This window comes from Crocodylus siamensis, chromosome 6, assembly GCF_052110815.1.
Source record: "Crocodylus siamensis isolate JL-2025a chromosome 6, ASM5211081v1, whole genome shotgun sequence".
NCBI lineage: Eukaryota > Metazoa > Chordata > Crocodylia > Crocodylidae > Crocodylus > Crocodylus siamensis.
The window spans coordinates 18,753,755-18,773,832 of record NC_143400.1 but is presented as its reverse complement, the minus strand read 5'-3'; the positions used below and the strand labels follow the sequence as shown (position 1 = coordinate 18,773,832).

The 20,078-nt window shown below is 56.4% G+C and overlaps 1 protein-coding gene across 1 annotated transcript; it reads right to left on the bottom strand.

The window, feature by feature from the left end:
* Positions 1-7,210: 7,210 nt before the first annotated feature.
* Positions 7,211-11,372, bottom strand: ADAD2 (adenosine deaminase domain containing 2). The gene is made up of 8 exons (XM_090055722.1): positions 11,150-11,372; positions 10,648-10,770; positions 10,100-10,256; positions 9,351-9,515; positions 8,743-8,945; positions 8,298-8,517; positions 7,732-7,864; positions 7,211-7,402 (listed from the first exon to the last, which is right to left on the bottom strand). The coding sequence occupies exons 1-8, from the start codon at positions 11,316-11,318 to the stop codon at positions 7,292-7,294; spliced, it is 1,281 nt and encodes a 426-aa protein (XP_089911848.1). The 5' UTR covers positions 11,319-11,372; the 3' UTR covers positions 7,211-7,291.
* Between the last annotated feature and the right edge of the window lie 8,706 nt (positions 11,373-20,078).

Below are 20,078 nucleotides of genomic sequence, written 5' to 3'. Positions count from 1 at the left end.
GCTTTTATGGCTCATTTGAGTTTTAACCAGCGGTTTAGGCTGGCGATTATCAGGGGAGGTTGGAGGTCCCAGTAGTGCCCCAGGGGCTGGGGCCTATATTGCAGGAGAGAGAAGCAGAAGTTTATACAGGCAGAAATCAGGCAGGACAGAGGCCCAGCGCCCAGGAAGGGCAGCGTGTGGATGGACCGGTGACACCTGTGAGACATGGGCACGGCTATAGGGGAGGTCAGAGGCCATGGATAGTCCATAGGGCAATTGGGTGCCCGGGGGCGGCAGATGGGAGAGTACCCTAGAGCAGAGACATGGCAGATGGGATGAAAAGGGGAGAGTACCCTAGAGCAGAGGTTCCCAACCCCCAGGCTGTGGCCTGGTACTTGTCCATGAAGGGTTGGCTGCTGGTCCATGGAAGTGACTGGCATACTGCAGACCAGGGCAGGAGCTGCAGGACCACCATGGGGCATCACAGCTGCCCTGGAACACTACCCCTGTCACGAGGTCCTTTAGGGCTTGTAGCAAATATCAGGAAGCTTAATCACTTTTTTTTGTGTCAATAGTTTGCAGACTCATCTGTGTTTCCAAACCTGTTCTACAAGCTCTCGATCCCTGAATTGGACTGAATTATTAATTAATCAATTTATTTATTGATCAACTGCATAAATGATGCCATTTAATTCAATTGTTTGTACTAAACTAATTGCTAGAGCTTGTTTGAATTTCCATCTTCCTCCACAGTGAGGCAAGCTTGCTCAATATGAAATATCCATTGGAAACTACACTCATCAGAAATTATTCCCCCCTCCCCCCAAGGAAAAAAAAAGTCTACTTGATTTTTAAAAGTGAGTTCTCTGAAAACAGATATGAAGCAAAGTGGTCATTTGTGAGTCAGTGCTTCAAGCTAAATGCATTTGTTTTTCAATGTAAACGTCTGAAGAGGAGTGGCAGATGTGGCTACTAAGGGTGGCGAGAAGCAAAGAGGACCCTTGGGCCCATGCCATCTGGTTACATATATTATGAAAATTGCTGGTTAATCATGCAATAAACTTAGACTGGATGTACGTGCAAAGTAATTATTATGCCATAAAAATGGCCATCTAGTTATAAAGTCAAGCAGCTACAAAGTTAGTGTCTGAAACTGTGCAACAAGCTAGTTTCTTTCCAGCTTTCATCTGAACGTGGCAAAGCCCTCGGTGGAAGCAAGGAGTACAGACCCCCAGTGGAAGCAGTGACAACCCTGATGAGGGAGCAGTGATCCCCAGCAGCAGCAAATTCAAGGATGGGTCTCTTTACTCAACGCTTGCCGCTGGGCAGGCTTGGGTGTTAGAGCCCCCAGGTAGGTAAGTCTCCTTTCCCAGCAGACTGGGCTAGGTGGGAGCTTCCTTGGCTTGCTTTGCCAGTGCCTGAAGACTGTTAACTGTTGGGGGTTTCAGTTAATGTTTTAAAGTTCAGGTTTTCTTTTGTGTTATATATTTTCCATGTAACAAACCCTATTTCAGTTCAAAGTTGCTTGCAAGTTGGGAAGCTTGTTCATTTGGGAACGTACCCAGTTACAATTTATTCTCCTAGGCTTCTGGGTGGGAGTTTGAGCCAGACAAGGAAGTTGGAGTTTAACCCCTAAACTTGAAGCCAGGCCTTGTTACGGCCAGCTGGTTTACATGCGTTTCTGCCGCACCATATAGACAATATGAAGCACAGGGCTTTTAAGTCTGAATGTTGAATAGTGTGCTCCTGAGCAGGACGAGGAATTCAAGGACTCCAGTTGCCAGCTCATGTTCAGAGATTTTTTTGGGGGGGAGGGGAAGGGAACTGTACCTCTCCTCCCTGACCTCAACCCCCACTTTATGTTCCCCACTGCACGACCCAAATGCTAGTTACAGATCTAGTGAATGACAAAGTCTTTATAGTCACTGCTAGATAAGCCTTGAGCTGATGCCTAGGAAAAAAGATGGATAATAACGTGCATGGACAGGCGGGCAGAGTTCACCTTGCACAAAGCTTGTACCTTAGGCTTAGCTCCATCTATGATTAGTGCTACAATGCTGGGGGCAGCGGTGCAAGTTCCAATGCGTTGGTCCTGGGAAGAGCTCCATGTGCAGATCAATTGCTTGTTTCATATTTTGAGGTCAGATTAATGAAATGGGGTACACAGGACAGGATGAAACCATTAGAAGGGCTGCTTTAGCTTTAAAGAACTTTTACTATTGTTTTCTGCTGCTGAGACAAATGCCATCTCTCCATTTTGAACTGCATGTGAAAACATACGTTTAAAGCAGTGATTCTCGACCCAGGTGTCCCATGATCCTTTAAGGGCATATCACAATATTAGCACCATTAGGTATACAAACTTTACCCACAATTCTGGAATTCCAACCAGGAATCGAGTGCCAAAAACACTGTCCGGTTGTGGGCTTTCCGAGTTCTTCGCAACAAAAGAATCACTCTACTATTTTTTCCATAGTCAGAAAACTAGCGACAGCTAAAGCTGGCATTTCCCAAGGGCTGCTTGGAGTCTAATCAAGACCTCAAGCCAAACAAAAAGATGGTTTCAGTCCAAAAAAGGTTGGGAACCACTGTTTTAAAGAAACTAAGTGCTACAAATCTTTCCTGCAACAATTAAGACACAAAACAGAACCGGGAATTTTACTTTTCCTTAAAATAAACTCTACATAATGTGACCTCACACTTACAAAAACCCCCTTGAGAACAGAAGTGATTCTCAAAATATTTTTTTCCCAGTTTTAGCTCAATATACTGCCATTGACCAATTCATTGTGATGCGTAACAATTTCAACGTACCCGGACAAAAAATAAAACTGGATATGAAAAGGATTCAGATGACATCAGGCACATCACATTTATGAAGAAAAGAAATCTGTCTAAAGGCTGGTTCCTACAGGTTACATGTACAAGTAGTGTCTCTCAGTTTCTCTTTTAGATGCTGTTTATCCTTACCTTATTTTGAAGACTCAGGGATTCACACTTGTTCTAACTAGCCTTTTTCATGTGTACCTTTCTTTAAGGTGCATCTCTTTCTCCTCTCCACAAGCGGACAGATAATTAAGACTTTGGCTAAAGAACCCAAGCTTGCAGCCACAAGGATAGAGGACAGGTCTGCAGCCAGGATAGAAACACGAAGTGAAATCGAAAGTAATGAGGAAACTCAGCAGAAAAGTAGGATTTGGACCACTAGATTACAACAGCCTGAATATAGGCACTACTTAACAAACAATCCAGCCTGTGGGCAAATCCAGTGGGGGAAGAAAGCTAACACACCAAGGCCCCTGCCCTGAAGCTAGCAGTCGCTCTTTGTCTCTTAGGATAGAAACAGATGCTGCCTGTTTGCCTTTATGCCATCATAAATATTTTGATGGTGCTTTTTAATACCTGGGCAAAGCTGGGTACACACTTCCAGGGTTAGAGGGGCCTGATCCTGCGTGGGAGTTCCTGAGGCTTGCAGGATGGGGCCCCTCGAGCGTTGGGAGAATAGATCACCTGCTGATTCACAGCACGAACTAGGACAACAGGCAACACACATTTCTCCTGCTGAAGCAGATTAGCTGTGCCAGGACACATCTCAGCACAGATGCTGCTGCCCCATTTGGCGATGTCTTTCTACCCCATGATGCAAGAAACTATCCAGCCTGATGCAGTACCTTTGTATGACTTGTTTCTCTTCCTGCCATATTGGGTTTGAACACAGCAAGAAACCTTAGACCGAATCTCAAGAGACCCCCCGCCATGGTGAAAGCAGCAGGTAAGTGGAACAAGCTGCTGAGAGCTGGAGCTGTAGCATCTCCCTCCTTGGAGGGTTTCAGGAAAAAGCTGTCTGGGTGTCTGGCTGGGATGGTTTAGGTCCTGTTACATGGCTCCAACAGGGGCTTTTGGCAGGCTGCTCTGGGGCCTCATTGACCTGTGGGCTTCAGGGTAGGGGTGGGCAGGCTGGGGATCCCCAGAGACACAGGAGGAAGCATCTGGGCGTGTGTGTGGGGGGCGGTGGCTAGCCCAGCCCTGCAAAGTGGGGCAGCAGCATGAAGCCTGTTCCCTACTCCACCCCCTGGCTTCCAGTCTAGAGCACATGAGAGTGAGCAAAGAACAGCATCCCCCCTCCCCAAGTTTGGGGGGAGGGGAAGACATCACTGGAAGCAGGTGAAAGAGGAGCTGTTCATTGGAACTAGGATTATCAAGGGATGAGGAGGGGGCAGATGGTGCATTGATGCGTAGACCCCAATGCAGTTTTCTCTGGGAAAAGGAAACTGGGTAAGGTACCAGGGGCCCAGGAAACTGTTCAGCTCAGAAATCCTAGAGCAGTGGGGTTGGCAGGGACCTGTAGAGGTCGCATCTAATCCAACCCCTGCCTGAGGTCAGCCTTGCTCAAACCAGCCCAAATTCATCATTGAACCTCTTAGTAGAATGAGTGTCAGCCCGGACACAGCCCAAGACATCACACTGAACCCGCCCCAGGAAAGCAGGGGCAGCCACAAAGTTATTAATACAATCTTCAAAGATCCAGGGCAGAGGCCGTACCACCGCCGCAGAGGAAGGCAACCCTCCCTCCCCCAGGTCCGTACCAATCCGACCAGGGGTAAAACTTCCTTCCTTCCCCCACGTGCTGCATCAGTCTGCTGAGCACTGGGGCAGCCAGGGCCCTCCGAAGCTGAATCCCAGCGAGAGCATTGGCATAGCTGTCACCATCCCCAGCCTGGGCTGCAGCCAGCACCCAGCACCTCTGGGGAAGAATGGGGGATAGGTAGAGAGATGGGGAGATTAGAGAGACAGAGAAGGAGGGAGAGATGATAGGTAGGTAGATTCAAATTAACTGATAGGCTCACGGGGAAGTAGACAGACAGGTGGCTGGGTAGATGAACACATGGGCATGGAGACAGGTAAGACAGATGGGTGAGTAAACAGACAGAGCAGCCATTGCATCCAGGGAACATCGACTTCTCTCCCTAGCTAAGCTGGCTGCTGTTGGAGGGCCTGGGCTGGCCGGCATCCCAGCAGGCTCCTAACTTCACAGTAATGACTAGCCCCGCTAACAGGCCAACTGGATCACTTCCATCAAATCAGTTCCCATTCCCAACCTTAATTCTACCCCTGAATTATTCCACCTTCAACCAGCTTGGAAAAATCGCTCTGGGCTTAGGGACAGCCAGATGGAAGGACAACCAGCATGGAGTAAATGGGTACATGATGACATCAGCAGGGCCAGACTGGGTCAGCCCTATGGCCTGTCCAGGCCAAGATCCCACCTCTGATAGCAGCAGGGCTGGATGCTATGGAGGAACAGCTCTGAACCAAATCGCTCGAGGGATCCCTCCCCTATTCAACACTCCCCCCCAGAGCCACTATCATTGGGGTAGAGATGCCCAAGGAAACATCTCCACCAACAGCCATGAAGAGATTGCTCCTCTGTGAATGTATCCAGTCCAGCATGGACCCTGCCTCTGCCTCCAACCCCTCCTGTGGCCACGGATCCCACACAATAACGCCGTGTGGATTAAAAAGTCCTTTCTCATTAGCTCCAGTCCTGTCTTCTGCTCACTTCAGCAGGTGCCCCTGGTTCTAGCATCATCCTGGGACTTGGCAAACAACACTTCCCTGGTCCCTTGGTCCACAGCCTTTGTGATGTTATAGTTCTGTCTTATCCCCCTCTGCCTTCCCCTGTCCAAACTGTACAGTCCTGGCCTTTCTAGTCTCTCCTGGGCTGGCAGCTGCCCAGGTCCCTCATCCTTTTTTGGTTGCCCAAGCAATACAGAGATAGATGGGGAGATGTTTGGGGTACAGGGTGCATTGATAAGACAGACAGACAGGATGGCTGTGGAATAGAGACAGATGGAGATGTAGTGTGGGATAGAGATCGAGTTAGAAAGACTCAGCACAGGGTGTGTGAACAGACAGACACAAAGGGGTTTGGGTATAGATAGTGGGATAGGTATGGGGGGCTAGAAATAAAAAATAGGTAGATGAATGGATAAAAGGGGGTTTGGCACATAGGTAGATAGACAGAGGGAAATACATGGATGTGGGGTGGAATAAAAGTAGATACTATGGAGTGAACAGGTAGAGAAATTGGGTGTGAGACAGCGAGAGATAAGATTTGCAATACAGAGACACAGGCTGAGTGTGGGGTAGGAGGGCAGGGTAGTGGTGATAGACAGACACACAGACAGACGCAGGAGGCTCAGGGATAGCAACAGAAAGACAGAGAAACAGAAACAGAGAAATACAAGATGGCTTTGGCGACAGAGACAGACAATTGCAGGGGGCTTAGGGATAGACAGACAGACATTGTGGGGTTAAGCATAGACAGATCCAGGATTAGGAATAGTACTAGAAAGCAGAGAAAGACCAACCAGTCCAGGAGTTATCAGAATAGCTGGACAGACACAGCAGGTAAGGGACAGTGACAGAAGGGGGCTGAGAAAGAGAGAGGCGTTCACAGGAGAGAGCGGGGATTCAAACCCAGGTGTTTGAGTTCCCCGCCCAGTGCAACCCTGCCCCAACACTGGCAACCACTAGGGAGTGCCGTGACCTGCACCACCCCCTGCGCCCACTTCCCTCCCCGGGGCAGGGCAGGCGCAGCTGAGGGTGCTGGGGCAGGGCCCGCTGCTGCGGAGAGGCAGCGGCTGGGACCCACAGCCAGGATGGGGGTTGTTCAGAGCCAGGATCCTTCCTGGACAGCAAGGGTCAGGCTGGAGAGGACTGCCAAACCAGGACAGGACCCACCACAGCATCCTGCACCACACCATGCTGCTCCCCCAGTCTGCAGACTACCTCCTGCCTCAGTTTCCCCTCCCTGCAGCAGGCTGGACCCATCTGTACGGGATGGGAGAATTAACCCTGTGAGCCCAGGACAGGGCCCATTTTGGTCAGAGGCAGGAGAGCAATACTGGGGGGGTGGGGTGGATATTTTCCCCTCGGGTGGGGCAAAAGAGGCATGGTAGGGAGTACGGGTGGGGCCTCAGTCTTGTGGGGCTGGCTGGGAACTAAGGGGGGGCAGTTGGCTGTGCGGGGGACAGCACTTCTCCAAGCACCATGGCTGTGCACAACAGGCTGCTTTAATGCTCAATTCACCCCAAACTAACCAGCATTGACCCTTACTGGTGGGACAAACCCCGCCTCCAAATCCTGGAGGCTCCGCCCCCCAACCTGCCCATCTCCCCCCACCAGGCCCAGGGGGAGAATCCTCCTCTCCCCCAGCAAAAGCAGACCCTCCCCACCCCCCACACAACCAAGAGTGAACTCCCCCTGCTTCCCATGAGGCTTTGCTGCCCTCACACCCCATTGCCAGTGGCTACGAGGGGAAATTGTCCACCAGCTGCTTCTGGGGCCAGTTGCCCAGGCCACTGTGGGCCAGGTGGGCGCTGAACTGGGCTTTGGCGCTCTGATAGGCCTCAGCATGGTCCTGGAAGTGGGGAGAGAGGCAAACAAGGGGTTAATGCCCTGGGCATAATGGGGGTGTGGGGGTAAACTGATAGGGACAGAAAACAAGAAGGGGGGAAACTGAGGCATGGGAAGGAGGAAACTTGTTGGGGACAGAACCCAGGGTCCTTGCTCCCAGCCCCCTCCTGCCCCGCCCCCGCCCCTGCTCCCACCTCCACCTCCACCTCCAGGTCTGGATGGGACCCAGGGTCCTGGCACCACCTCCCCCAGCCATTGCATCTGCTCCCCTCCCAGGGCTGGGGATGGGAGCCAAGGGTACTGACACGCCTACAGCCCTGCTCCTGGGCTGACCTTGGCTTGGCGGTAGGTGGGCAGTGCCAGAAGATAGGGCTGGCTCAGCACCATGGCTGTACGCCGGAAGTAGCTCAGCATGGCCGCCTTGCACAGCTGGCTGGGCTGGGGGCATCCGGCAGGGCACAGCGGGCTGCAGGAGGAAGGGCACTGAGGGGTGGCCCAGGACCTGCCTCGGCCCCTCCAGCCCAGCCCAGGATCCGCTGTCCCCCCGCCCAGGCTCCCCCCGCCCTGCTTCCCACCCCACGCCCAAAGCTGGAGCTCCGCCCACAGTCCCAAGACTCTGCCCCCAGCTTGGACTCTACCTCCATCCCCAGGCTGCACCATGGCCCCCCACGAGGCTCCTTCCCCTGTCCCCTAGGCTCTACCCCACTCCATGCTCTGCCCCTGTGCCTAGATGCCAGCCACAGCCTGGCCCCCACCACAGCCACCCAGACTCCACCCCCAGCTCAGGCTCCGCCCCTGCCCCTAAATTCCATCCTCTCCCCCCCAGTCCTCTTGGCCCCACCCCATTCCCCTAAGCTGCACCTACAGCCCAGGCTCCCCCTACACCCGGCCCTGCTCACCTGGGCAGGACCCTGCCTGTTGCCCCATCCACCACCTCCAGAGCCTTGTCGCCCCTGCACCAGTTGAGGCTGAGGGCCGGAGGCTGGGGTCCAGCAGGTGGGAGTGCCATGGGGGGCCCCTGAAACACGTGCGCTGGGCGCTGGGTGTCGTAGGGAGGTGGCAGGGGGGGCGGCACTGGGCACGGGGCCCTCAGCTGGGCCCGGTTGGCACAGGGGTCCGCTGGGGCACAGAGACAGGGCAGGGAGTAAGCGCTGGGGTCTGGGACCCTACAGACCCTGAACCCCCACCACTGTCCTCCTGGTGGACCCCCTACAGCATGGCACCCCCTGCTGCACTGACACCATAGCAGCCCCTGCTGGCCCCACCGGACAGCACTCCCTGCTGGCCCCCGCCAGGGTCCCCCCCAGCCAAACAACCCTGCCCTCCCCCTGCTCTCTGGCTCACCCAGAACCAGGCTGGTCAGGGGCAGTGGCTGCAGGAAGTGGCTGAGCAACGCGCCTTGCAGCCCCAGCGCCTCCCAGCGCAGCAACTTGGCACTGCCACTGGCGCTGACCACGCGGGAGGCCAGGACCGCCGGGCGCCACCAGCTCAGTGGGGCAAGTCCACCCGGGCCGTGGGCCAGCAGCTGCTGCTCGGGGCACAGCACCCTGTGGGGGGGACTGGGATCAGCGGGGGGCACATAGTTCTAACCCCTCCCCCCCACACACAGCACAGACCCTCCACTTCCCCCAGCTGAACAATCTGGACCCCCAAATTCCCCCAGAGCCACCCCCACTATTCCCACCCCTCTGATCCCCACATCTACCCCTGGCAGTCCACCAATCCCCCCGAACCCTCCATTGCCCCAACACAGCCCCAACCCTCCAGCAAAGCCTAGATCCCTCCAAGCCCCCCTGCCCAAATTCCTGCTGAGGCCCAGCACAGCGCATCATCTCCCCCTCCACAGCCCAGAGCCCCTGGTCCACCCACTGCCCCCATTCACCCCACTCAGTCCAGAGCCCCCCCTTCCCCACCCTGCACAGCCACTGGGTCCCCCAATGCCTGGCACTCACAGGGGGCTGGTGGGGGCCCCGCTGGGCTTCTGGGCCAAGACCAGGTGCAGGAAGACCCCGGGCTTGAGGTCCAGGCGCCCATCACCCCCCAGCTCCAGGATGCAGTGGGCCTGGGCAGGGGTGTCCAAATGCTGCCCCCACAACAGCAGCTGCTTGTACAGGTACCTGGGGGGAGGCAGAGGAGAGGTCACTGCAGGGGAAGGGGGTGAGTGGGAGCCCTGACTCTGGGGTCCTTTGCCCCCTATAGCGGGGACACAGGGAATCTACTGGTGAGAGCCCGGAGCCTGGACACCTAGGTACCACCCCCAAGTCCAGTAGGGTTAAGGGGTTGTGGGGGGGGGGGGCAGTTAGAGCAGGGAGGGCTGGGAGCCTGGACACCTGGTTCTCGAAGGACAGTGGGAACTGGGGGATCGCAGCAGGAGGGCTGGGAGCCCCGACTCCTGCGTTCTCCCGCATCTCTGGGAGGTGACACAGCTGACGGGCTTGAGCTGTAAGGTTGTTGGGGCAGGAAGCTGGGATGCCTGGGTACCCCCCAGCTCTGGGAGGGCAGTGGGGACTGGGGTTAGGGCAGGGGGGCTTGGAGTCAATGGGAGCCTGGACTCCTGGGCTCCCCCCAGCTCTGGCAGGGCTCTGGAGGGCAGGGGTGATGGGTGACAGGGAGCCGGGACTCCTGGGTTTCTCCCTGGACAAGGGGAAGTCACAGAGCATCCCTGGCTATTATGGGCTGTCTCTTCCCCCTTCCTCCTCACCTCTGCAGTGCCCGTCGAGCAAGGACTAGCCCCTGAGTGTCATGGAGCCGCTGACCCCCAAACTCCAGGAAGGCCCCAGCTCCGGTCCCAGCCTTGCCTGCGCCCAGCGCCACCAGCTCGTAGCTCTCCTGGCAGTTTGCACTGGCAGCTGGCACCTCTGCAGGGAGCAAAGGGTTACACCAGGCCCAGGCCAGCTCCCTCCCCCGGACACCTGGGTTTTATCCCTGGCTGTGGACTGGGGGCCAAGGGGTCCCACCTGGGTCCCCCCCCAGGCCAGTAAAGACAGGCGCAGGAGTTGGAGCAGGTCACCTGGGTTCACTGGCAGCAGACCGGACTGGCCCCCGACGCCCTCCCAGCGCTGGACGCAGAACCCAGGCGTCCTGCCCACCCGCCCTTGGGCCCTGGCACCCCTGGCTGGGGGCAGCCTGGCTCCCCCAGGGGAAGGACACCTGGACCCTTGTACCGCTGCAGATCCTGGGAGCCTCCCCCAGACCCACGCTGACCCCCCAGCACCGCCTGACCCTGCACACCCGCCCAGCCCCCCTCACCTCTCTCCAGCAGGAAGGCGGCCAGGCTGCTCTTGCAGCCCCGCAGCGCGGAGTTGCCGGCCAGGAGCCGGTGGAAGAAGTCGCTGGTGATGGCGATGCAGCGCTGCTCGTGGGGGACCGGCTCTGGGGGCAGAGACCCCCGCTGAGCCCCCAGCCTGGATCCCCCTCCCCACAAGGCCTGGGCTGGGGGCAGGCACCATGGTCCCCCAGCGGTCCAGACCAACCCCTGTGATGAGTTTGCTGGGGCTCAGCCCAGCACCGACCTCCCCCCCAGGGGTCCAGGGGCCACCCCCAAAGCTGAAAAGACGGGTGGGGGGGTGTGGGTCCCCCCCGCCGGGTCCCCAGGGAAGAGCGGGGGGCCAAGGGCTAGGCTGGGGAGGGCAGGGGAGGGGAAGCCCTCGGGCGGGGGCCACACTCCCCCCCAGTGCGGGGCCCCGGGCTGCGGCCCAGCCAGCTCGGCGGGTCGTGAGCGCCTGCGCCGGGCCCTGCGGGGGGCACGTACCTCTCCGCACCCCGTCGTGGGCCGGGCGGCTCCGGGGGGGCCAGGCGGGGAGGGCACAGGTTATGGGGGGGTCGGGGGGGGCCCGCCCGCTCTCACCCGGCGGCTCGGCGCCCCCCCACTCCGCGGGCCGGGGCCGGGGCCGGGGCGGCTCGTCCGGGGGGGCCGCCATGACGGGGCCGCTCCCGCTCCCGGCCGCAGCGCCACGTGCTCCGGAGGCCCCGCCCCCGGGTGCGAGGCCGGAGCGGCGCCGCTGTGGCTCGGCGGTGCCTCAGTTTGCCCGTCTGTGCAGTGGGCGCGAGCACCTCCGCCGCCTTCGCTTCGGGCCGGGGGCGCCCGGCAGGGACCTGGGCTGGGCTCCAGCCCCTCCCAGTCAGAACCAGTCTCCCGGTACCACTTAACCCCTTCCTCCCCGGGGCAGGCTGGCTGGCACCCGGCAGCCTGGGGTAAGGGCTGGGCCGCTGCGGCCCCCCGCCCCGGGCAGGGACGGAGGGCCCAGGTGTCCTGGCTCCGTGCTGCTGTAGACTCCCCGGCTCCTCGCAGAGCAAAGGCCGGAGCGGGTGTCCCGCCCTCCCCCACTGTAGCCACTTAGCCCCCTCCCTCCTTGGAGGCCCAGGTGTGTTGCCCCCCACCCCCACTTTAAAGGCTGATCCCCACTTCCTCCTCTAGGTGCTAGGAAAAGGACCCAGGTGCCTGGGCTCAGCACCCCCAAAACCTGCGGGGGGGGGGGGCAGCTCTGCGTGGCAGCCTCATACTGCCCCGGGATGGGGGGGCAGGGTCTGGGGGGTTCTTCCCTATGAGGGCAGCTGATATTTGCCCCCACTCTAGGCCCTGCTGCTACCAGGGCTCAGGGGCCTTTTCCTGGCTCTGGGGCGGGGAGTGGGATTCAGAGGTTAGATGTGTGGGGGGCCCAGATGCCTGGGCCCTTTCCTTGGCTGGGGAGAGGTAGTGGGGCTCAGTGTTTCGCAGTAGCTAGGGTCAGGAGGGACCTGAACAGATCATCTAGCCTGACCCCCTACCACAGGCAGGAATGCATGCAGGGTCACAAGACCCCAGAGAGGTGATCATCCAACCTCCTCTTGAGTTTGCCCAAGGTAGGAGCGAGGACCACTTCCCTGGGAAGCTGGTTCCAGATTTTAGTGACCCTAACTGTAAAATATTGCCTCCTGATCTCTAACCTAAACCTATTCTCCATCAGCTTAGGCAGAATAGGGCTCTTCCTATTTGCTGATGATCTCCCCTGAGGAGTTTGTAGGCAGCCACCGGGTCCCCCCTCAGCCTCCTCTTGCTGAGGCTGAACAGGTTCAGGTCCCCCAGTCTCTCCTCATAGGGCCTGTCCTGCTGTCCTCTCACCAAACCGGTGGCCCTCCTCTGGACCCTCTCCAGGCTGGCCACATCCCTCCTGAAGTGCGGCACCTAGTACTGGACACAGTACTCCAGGTGCAGCCTGATCAAAGTCGCATCGAGGGGGAGCGTCACCTCCCTGGACCGGCTTGAGATGCATCTTTGGATGCACAACCAGGTCTGGCTGGCCTTGCTGGCTGCAGTCTGGCATTGGCGGCTCATGTTCATCAATAATGACTCCAAGATCCCATTCGGCCCCTGTGCTTTCAAGAAGGGAACTCCCCAGCCTGCATGTACGCTGTGGAGTCCTTCTCCCAAGGTGCAGCATCCTGCATTTGTCTCCGTTGAACCCCATCCCATTCTCACCTGCCCACTTTCATAGTCTGTCTAAATCTACTTGCAGCCTCTTTCCACCTTCAAGTGTGCCCACCTTGCCCCACACCTTAATATCATCAGCAAACTTGGACAGCATGCTTTCCATCCCCTCATCCAAGTCGCTGATGAAGATGTTAAACAGTGTGGGCCCGAGGACCGAGCCCTGGGGTACCCCACTGCTCACATTTCACCAGGTTGACTACGACCCATCCACCACCACTCTCTGGGTGTGTCCCGTTAGCCAATTTTTTACCTGTCCAACTGTGTAGGCATCAATGCCACAGTCGCTTAGTTTATTGATGAGGATGGGGTGAGAGACAGTGTCAAAGGCCTTCTTAAAGTCTACAAAGACTATGTCCACGGCGACACCATCATCCAAGGATTTAGTTACTTGGTCATAAATGGCAACCAGGTTGGTCAGGCAGGACCTGCCTTGGATGACCCCATGCTGATTGCCCCGAGCATGATCTCCCCTGCTGCCCCCCACAGATGTGCTCCTTGATGATTCTCTCCAAGATCTTCCCCAAGACCAAGGTGAGGCTTACAGGCCTATAGTTATCTGGGTCCTCCCTCCTCCCCTTCTTGAAAATTGGGACCACATTAGCCAGTTTCCAATCCCCTGGCCCCTGGCCAGATGACCATGAATGCTCATACAGCCGGCCAAAGGCTCTACAATGACCCCTGCCAGCTCCCTCAACATGCTTGGGGGGAGGGCATCTGGACCTGCAGATTTAAAAATGTCCAGCCCTTCCAGAAGATCCCTAACTACACCTGCACTGACTGAAGGCCTGACAGAGCCATCCCCAAGATTGTCCCTATCTCTGGTAGGTGGGATGTCCTGGTTCCTGTTCAAGGAAATAGGCAAACTGTTAAAAATATCAGCTGTCTTATCTGGCGTAGCCACAAGATTATCGTTTGCATCTTGCAGGGGCCCTACATTGCCTGGTGCCCTCTTCTTGCTCCCAATGTACCTGAAAAAGGACTTTTTGTTGTCCTTCATCCTGGACGCCGGGCTGAGTCCATCTCTACCTTGGCCTTCCTAATAGCTCTCCTACCCCCCGGGCCGAGGAGGAGTACTCCTCCTTGGTGGTAGCTCCTGTCTTCCACTGGTCGTACGCCCCCCTTTTAGTCCTCAGGCATTGCTGAACGCCTTTGCTGAGCCATGGGGGTTTCTGAGCACTCTCACCCCCCTTGCTTCTCTCAGGGACTGCTACCCTTTGGGCCTGCAGGATTGCCCCCTTAAGCTACGACCATCCCTCATGGACTCCCATCTCCTCTACCTTCTGGGCCCTCAGTGCCTCCCCGACTAGTCTCCTAAGCTTATTGAAGTTGGCCCCTCTGCAATCAAGGGCATTAGCCTTGGTGTGAGCCCTTGACACCCTGCGTTGGATAGTGAAATCCAGCAGGTGATGATCGCTATTGCCCAGGCGGTCAAAGACCTGCAGTCCCCTCACCAGGTCATCCCCCCTGGCCAGGACCAGGTCCAGCAAGGTGTTACCCCAGTGGTTAGCTCACAGCCCCTGCTTTGCCCCACAAGGCGCAGTGCCCGGCACAGGGGTGGGGAGGGTGTTACCCGGGGGCCTCCTGTGATTGTGGGGCTGCTGGGTTGGGTCTGTCCGTCTTCGTCCATCCAGCTGCTGGGTTCCCGCCCGCAGCCCTTGGCCCGGCTCTGGGTGGTGGCATCCCTGCTCCCAGGGCAGCTCTGTTCAGTCCATGCCCAGGTGCCGCAGCTGGCACCCCGCTGCTGGCTGTTCACACCGCTCCCCACCACCACGGTCATGGAGTTCAGGAGGCCTCGTGCCTGCCGCAGTTCCCGTCCTGGCGGCGTCAAAGGCAGCTCTGCCGGGCCTCAGGGATTCGGCCCGTTCATCCTCTCAGCTCCGCCCCAGCGGCGAGTGCCGGGGGATATGGCTGGCAGCTCTGAGACTTCCCAGGACGGCAGAGTTGAGGGTGCAGGGAGGGGTCAGGAGCAGTCCCCCTGGCAGCACCAGCACACGGTCCCCACACGCCAGCACAAACCGGTGGCCAGAAGCCCTTGGTTGCTCCTCCCCTGTCTGCTATTTCTATCTACTGTCCATCTTTCCTACCTACTCCCCATCTGCTGCCTACTCTCTCGAGCAGCTCTCGAGCTCTCCTAGCGCCTGTGTCCACTCTCTGTCTGCTGTTGTCTTTCTAGCACCTCATTGAATTCCAACTCCAAACCAATCAGCAAATCCTCTCTACACCCGAGAGACTCTTGGGTTGCAATGAGACAGACCAGAAAGCACTTGGTGCTTGTATTTACTCCCATCCCCGTCCCCATCTCCATGGCAATCGAGTGACTTGGGCGCTACTTCACAGAGCCTCCTGTGCCGGGCCCTGTACATGGCAGCTGGAGGGGGGCCCTTGGCTAAATCCTGCCCTCACACTACTGGGCATCAGGTGTCTAGACACCATCTGATTTTGCTCCAAACAGTTAAGGCCAAGGGGGTCCTTCCCCTCCTTTCCATGGGCAAACACGAAACATGGGCTGAAGGCTGCAACAGGCACAAGGGGCCATGGGCGCGGTGTTTCAGGGTCTGCAGCTGGATGGGTTGGAGGACCCCACGGAGATCAGAGCGTCCCAGCAGAGCTGGGCTGGCAGCACCCTCGGGGGGCTTGTCTAGTCCAGCCCCTGCTCAGGGCAAGATCAGCCCTGTCTGAACCCTCCTAGACAAGGCCAGGGAGGAGCTGGTTAAAATGCACTCGAGCGCCCCAGCAGAGGACCAACCCCCATGGCAAAGGAGGCCACAGCTACTCCCTCCCCCAAGTTCGTGCCAATCTGACTGGGGTTCAAACCCCTTTCTGACCTCCAGTGTGACACTGAGCTGACTTTAGTGGAAGAGTAAAACCTTTTAGCCAGGACCCGCTGGTCTCAGTCCTGGCAGGAGCGTTGGCAGAGCTTAGTCCTCATCCTGGCCTGGGCTGCAGCTCACATCCAACGCAGCTGAGGAAGCTGAAAACCTGCAGCAAGGGGAGGGTCAAATTCCTTCCCAGGCCTGGGAGGAGAGACTAGCCAAGCCCGATGCCCAATGCTCGGGAGAGCTAGACCCCTGCCCTCTGCACTGCAGCCTGCAAGCAACAAAATCAGCTGCCAGAGGAAGAGACTGCTTCACCCAGAGCAGACTTACATCGACTGTTTGAGAACTGCTGTTTTGGCACCAGTCTGGAGGGTCTTCTTAGGGGTTGCCTTGTGTGGGGTTCAGACTAGGCCTGGCTGCACAGACTTCTTGCAAGGCATAACTTCACATTTGTCCTGGATCAAGAGCAGCCTTTGCACATGAAGCTGTCCCAATCCTTCCAAGGGAAATCCAAGCATCATCGACAAAGCTGACCTCTGCTGATACATAGCAAGTGCATTCAAGGGAGAGACCTCCAATGCTGGCCTGAAGGTCCTGAAGGAGAAAGCTGCTGTTGGAGTGACCAGTGTGGAGCTCCTGGGTTCTGGGTTGATGCCACCAGAATTCATCCAGCAAACACAAAGGTAGGAGCTATTCAAAAGGCCTCCGCACCTCAGAATAAGCAGGAACTGGAGGTGTTCCTGGGTCTGCTTAATGTCTACCTTCTTTCCTAAATGAGGAGGCTGCAGCCACCAAGCCTTTGCATTATCTATTGGATAAGGACGTCATGTGGGAATGGACTATACTGCATGACAGGCTTTCAGTGATGGGAAGTGATTGTTGTCACCTGACAGTGTGCGAATCCATCATGCCATGGAGAAGAAACCTCTGTTTACTTGCCATGCTTCACCACATGGAGTGGAGGCTGTCCCCAGTCACCTTCACAATGATGGATGTGAAGCTCCCATTGCCTGTTATTCACAAATTATTAGTAAGACTGAGAGGAATTATGCTCAGATTGATGGGGAAGCTCTTGCAGTCATTGCTGGAATTAGGAAATTCCATGACTGTGTATATGGCCACAAATTCACATAAACCATTGCTAGGATTATTCACCAAGAATGGACCAACACCCCAAATCCTTTCACCGCTTATGCTTTGTAGGTCCTGACTGTTAAATGCATATGACTGCAAATTTCAACACTGCCCTGGCAAGACAATAGCAGAGGCAGATGCAGACGCATGGAGTCGTTTCCCATTATCCTGTCTAGAATTCACTGTTCCTCTGGTCTTTCTATGACCAGGTCACAAAATGCTTAGATGCAAGAATAGAGGTAGATGTCATGTTCCTGGATTTTAGGAAGGTCTTTGATATGGTATCTCACCCCATTCTCATAAATAAATGAAGAGGATGTAACTTAGATGATTACACAGTCTGGTGGGTGGCAGATTGGCTTGGAGGTCACACCCAGAGAGTGGTAGTAGATGGTTTGGTATCGACCTGGAAGGATGTGGGCAGTGGGGTCCCGCAGGGCTCGGTCCTTGGACCTGTACTGTTTAATGTCTTTATCAGTGACTTGAATGTGGGCGTGAAGTGTAATCTGTCCAAGTTTGCAGATGATACTAAATTGTGGGGTGAAGTGAACGCACCAGAGGGTAGGGAACGATTGCAGGTGGACCTGGATAGGTTGGAAAAGTGGGCAGAACACAATAGGATGCAGTACAACTAGGACAAGTGCAGAGTGCTGCACCGAGGGTGTAAAAATATCCAGCACAGCTACTGGCTGGGAAGTGACCCTCTCCACAGCACAGAAGTGGAAAGGGAATTCAGCAAAGCTAACTACACTTTATCCTGCATCAGCAGGTGCAAGGCAAATAGATCCAAGGAAGTGATGCTTCCCCTCTATGCAGCATTGGTCAAGAGAAGGCTGCCCAGGCATCTAGCTGGAGTTGTCTGACCCCAGCACTCTTTCCTGCCCAGGGCAGGAGGTTGGACTCTATGAGCTGGTGAGGTCCCTTTTGACCCTAGCATCTATGAATCTCTATGGGTAACCTGTTCTAGTGCTTTGCTACCTCCTTCATGAGAAAGTTGCTCCTAATATCTAACCAAAACTTCCCTTGCTGCAACTTCAGACCATTGCTCCTTATTCTGTCATCTGCCACCACTGAGAACAGTCTCGCTCCATCTTTTGAGCCCCCATCCAGGGAGTTGAAGGCTTGAAGGCTGCTATTAAATCCCCCCTGAGTTTTCAATTCTCTAGACTGAAGTAGCCCCGTTTTCTCAGCCTTTCCTCATAAGTCATGTGCCCCAGCTCCCGAGCCATTTTTGTTGCCCTCCACTGGACTGTCTCCAATTTGTCCACATTTTTTCTGTAGTGAGGGCCCAAACAGCAAAGGAAGTGGAGAACACAGGCTAGGGGAGAAGGGGGGGCAGCTCTTCCCTCTTGTCCTGCACAGACACAGCTGGAAGCTGGGATACTGGGATCTGTCCTATTTTGCCTGGGACATCACCCACAGCACAGTGGAGAGTGGTGGGGGGCACGGCCTCCACACTGGGAGATCCCCTGCTGGGCACCCGACCCCTTTGGCTCATCTCTAGGGCAGCCTCAGAGACTGGGGGCAAAAAATGGTTGCAAACTTCATTTCACTGGCCGCACATCCCTCCTAGTGAACGCAAGTGCCCTGGCTCTCTGGGCTTCATGCCACCACACCCCACTTCCCTGCTAGCGAACCCAGATGTCCTGACTCTCAGCCACCTCAGCTCCAACTCCCCAGAGCCCAGTGGTCTGCTCAGCCAGTACTGCCTAGCACAGCGAGGCAAGGACTGCCCGGGGGAGCGGGGGACTCTCCTTCCCTGGGGGTTGCAGGAAGGGGATGGATATGCACGGGTCATGGAGGACCTAGGAGCAGCAAGTCTTGTTGGAGTGGGCTGGGAAGAACCACAGCAGAAGGCCCAGGAGCCCCCACCCCAAAAAGAGCCTGGGGTTGGCGGGGGTGGGGAGAGAGATCATGTACATGTGCACATGAGCTCGTGGTGGTGGCTGGCATGCGTGTGCACACGTGTGGGGCCACATCCCTGGCAGGCACTGGCTGCTCCCAGGACAGCATCCCTCTGAAGACACCCTGCGGTTTGGGGCAGCACGCCAGTGTTTGAGACAGCTGTAATGGGGCCACGTTCAGCATGGCTGGGCCTGGGAGCCAGGACTCCTGGTGCCACCCCAGACCTAGGAGATGAAAGTGTCAGAGATGCTAGAGCAGTGGGGTTGGGAGCCACAACTCCTGGGTCTGTTAGCCCTCTGCAGCCCCCAGGCTAGTCATACAGGGGACTTGGGTCCTGCTTTCCTCAGAGGACCCTTGAGGACAAGGCCATTGCACTCACTGCTGAAATGCAGCCACTTTTGGTGTGGGACATAACTGCTACATAACACTGTTTAAAGATGCTTCCACTGAACAGGACTTCATGGGGAACTCACGGGGGCAGAATGACTTGGCCGAGGACAGGGGATTGCAGGGGTTTTTGCCCTTCTGTGTAGCGGGGGCATGGCCTGTACCTGGGATCTCTTGAGCATATATAGACAATTTTTCATAGAAGCAGCACGTTGGCTGCTGTGGTTCCCCTGCTTTACCCGTGGCAAGTTTGGGTGTTAGGTCTGTGTTGTGTCAGGGTTGACGATAATCTGATGTAGAGTTTAGATTATGATTTGTCTGGGATGGTTTGTATAGAGATGATCCTGCCTCAAGCAGGAATTGGACTAGGTGACCCTGAGGTCCCTTCCAGCCTGACTTCTTGATGACTCTATGATTCCCGTGATGAGGTGCAACTTGGGGGCCTGTGGTCAGGGCTGTGGGTCACATCACACCCTAAGGGTAGGTGTAATATAGCAGAGACATAATTATATAGAAGACGTCGTATAAAAGGGATCAGGCTCTGCTAGTGATGAGCTGCAGTGGGGCAGGCATTCTCCGGGGACTAGGTTGGGAGCCGTGCCCCTGGAGCCCTTATCCCTGGATGGGTCAGGCAGGGGTCAGGGGTCAGGGTCCTGGAGGGATTGGGTGGGGTGGCCTAGGAGGCTGTTCTCCAACCGGTGCTGCATGCCCTGTTTCTGCTCTGTGATGTCACTACCCAGGCAGTTGGTTTTACTGCTCTGTGAAGTCACCAGACCTCAGCACAGCATCTGGATGGACAGCCCCACACAGCCCAGCATAGCCCAGTCCAGCCCAAGCTGCCCCCAGCTGAGCCTTGTGGTAAGGGAGGACCTGGCAGGGCAGGCTATGGGGGGTGTTACTGGGGCATAGCCTGTTTTGGGGGCTGCAGTGGGGCTCTGGTTATGGTTTGAATTCACCCTGACATACCC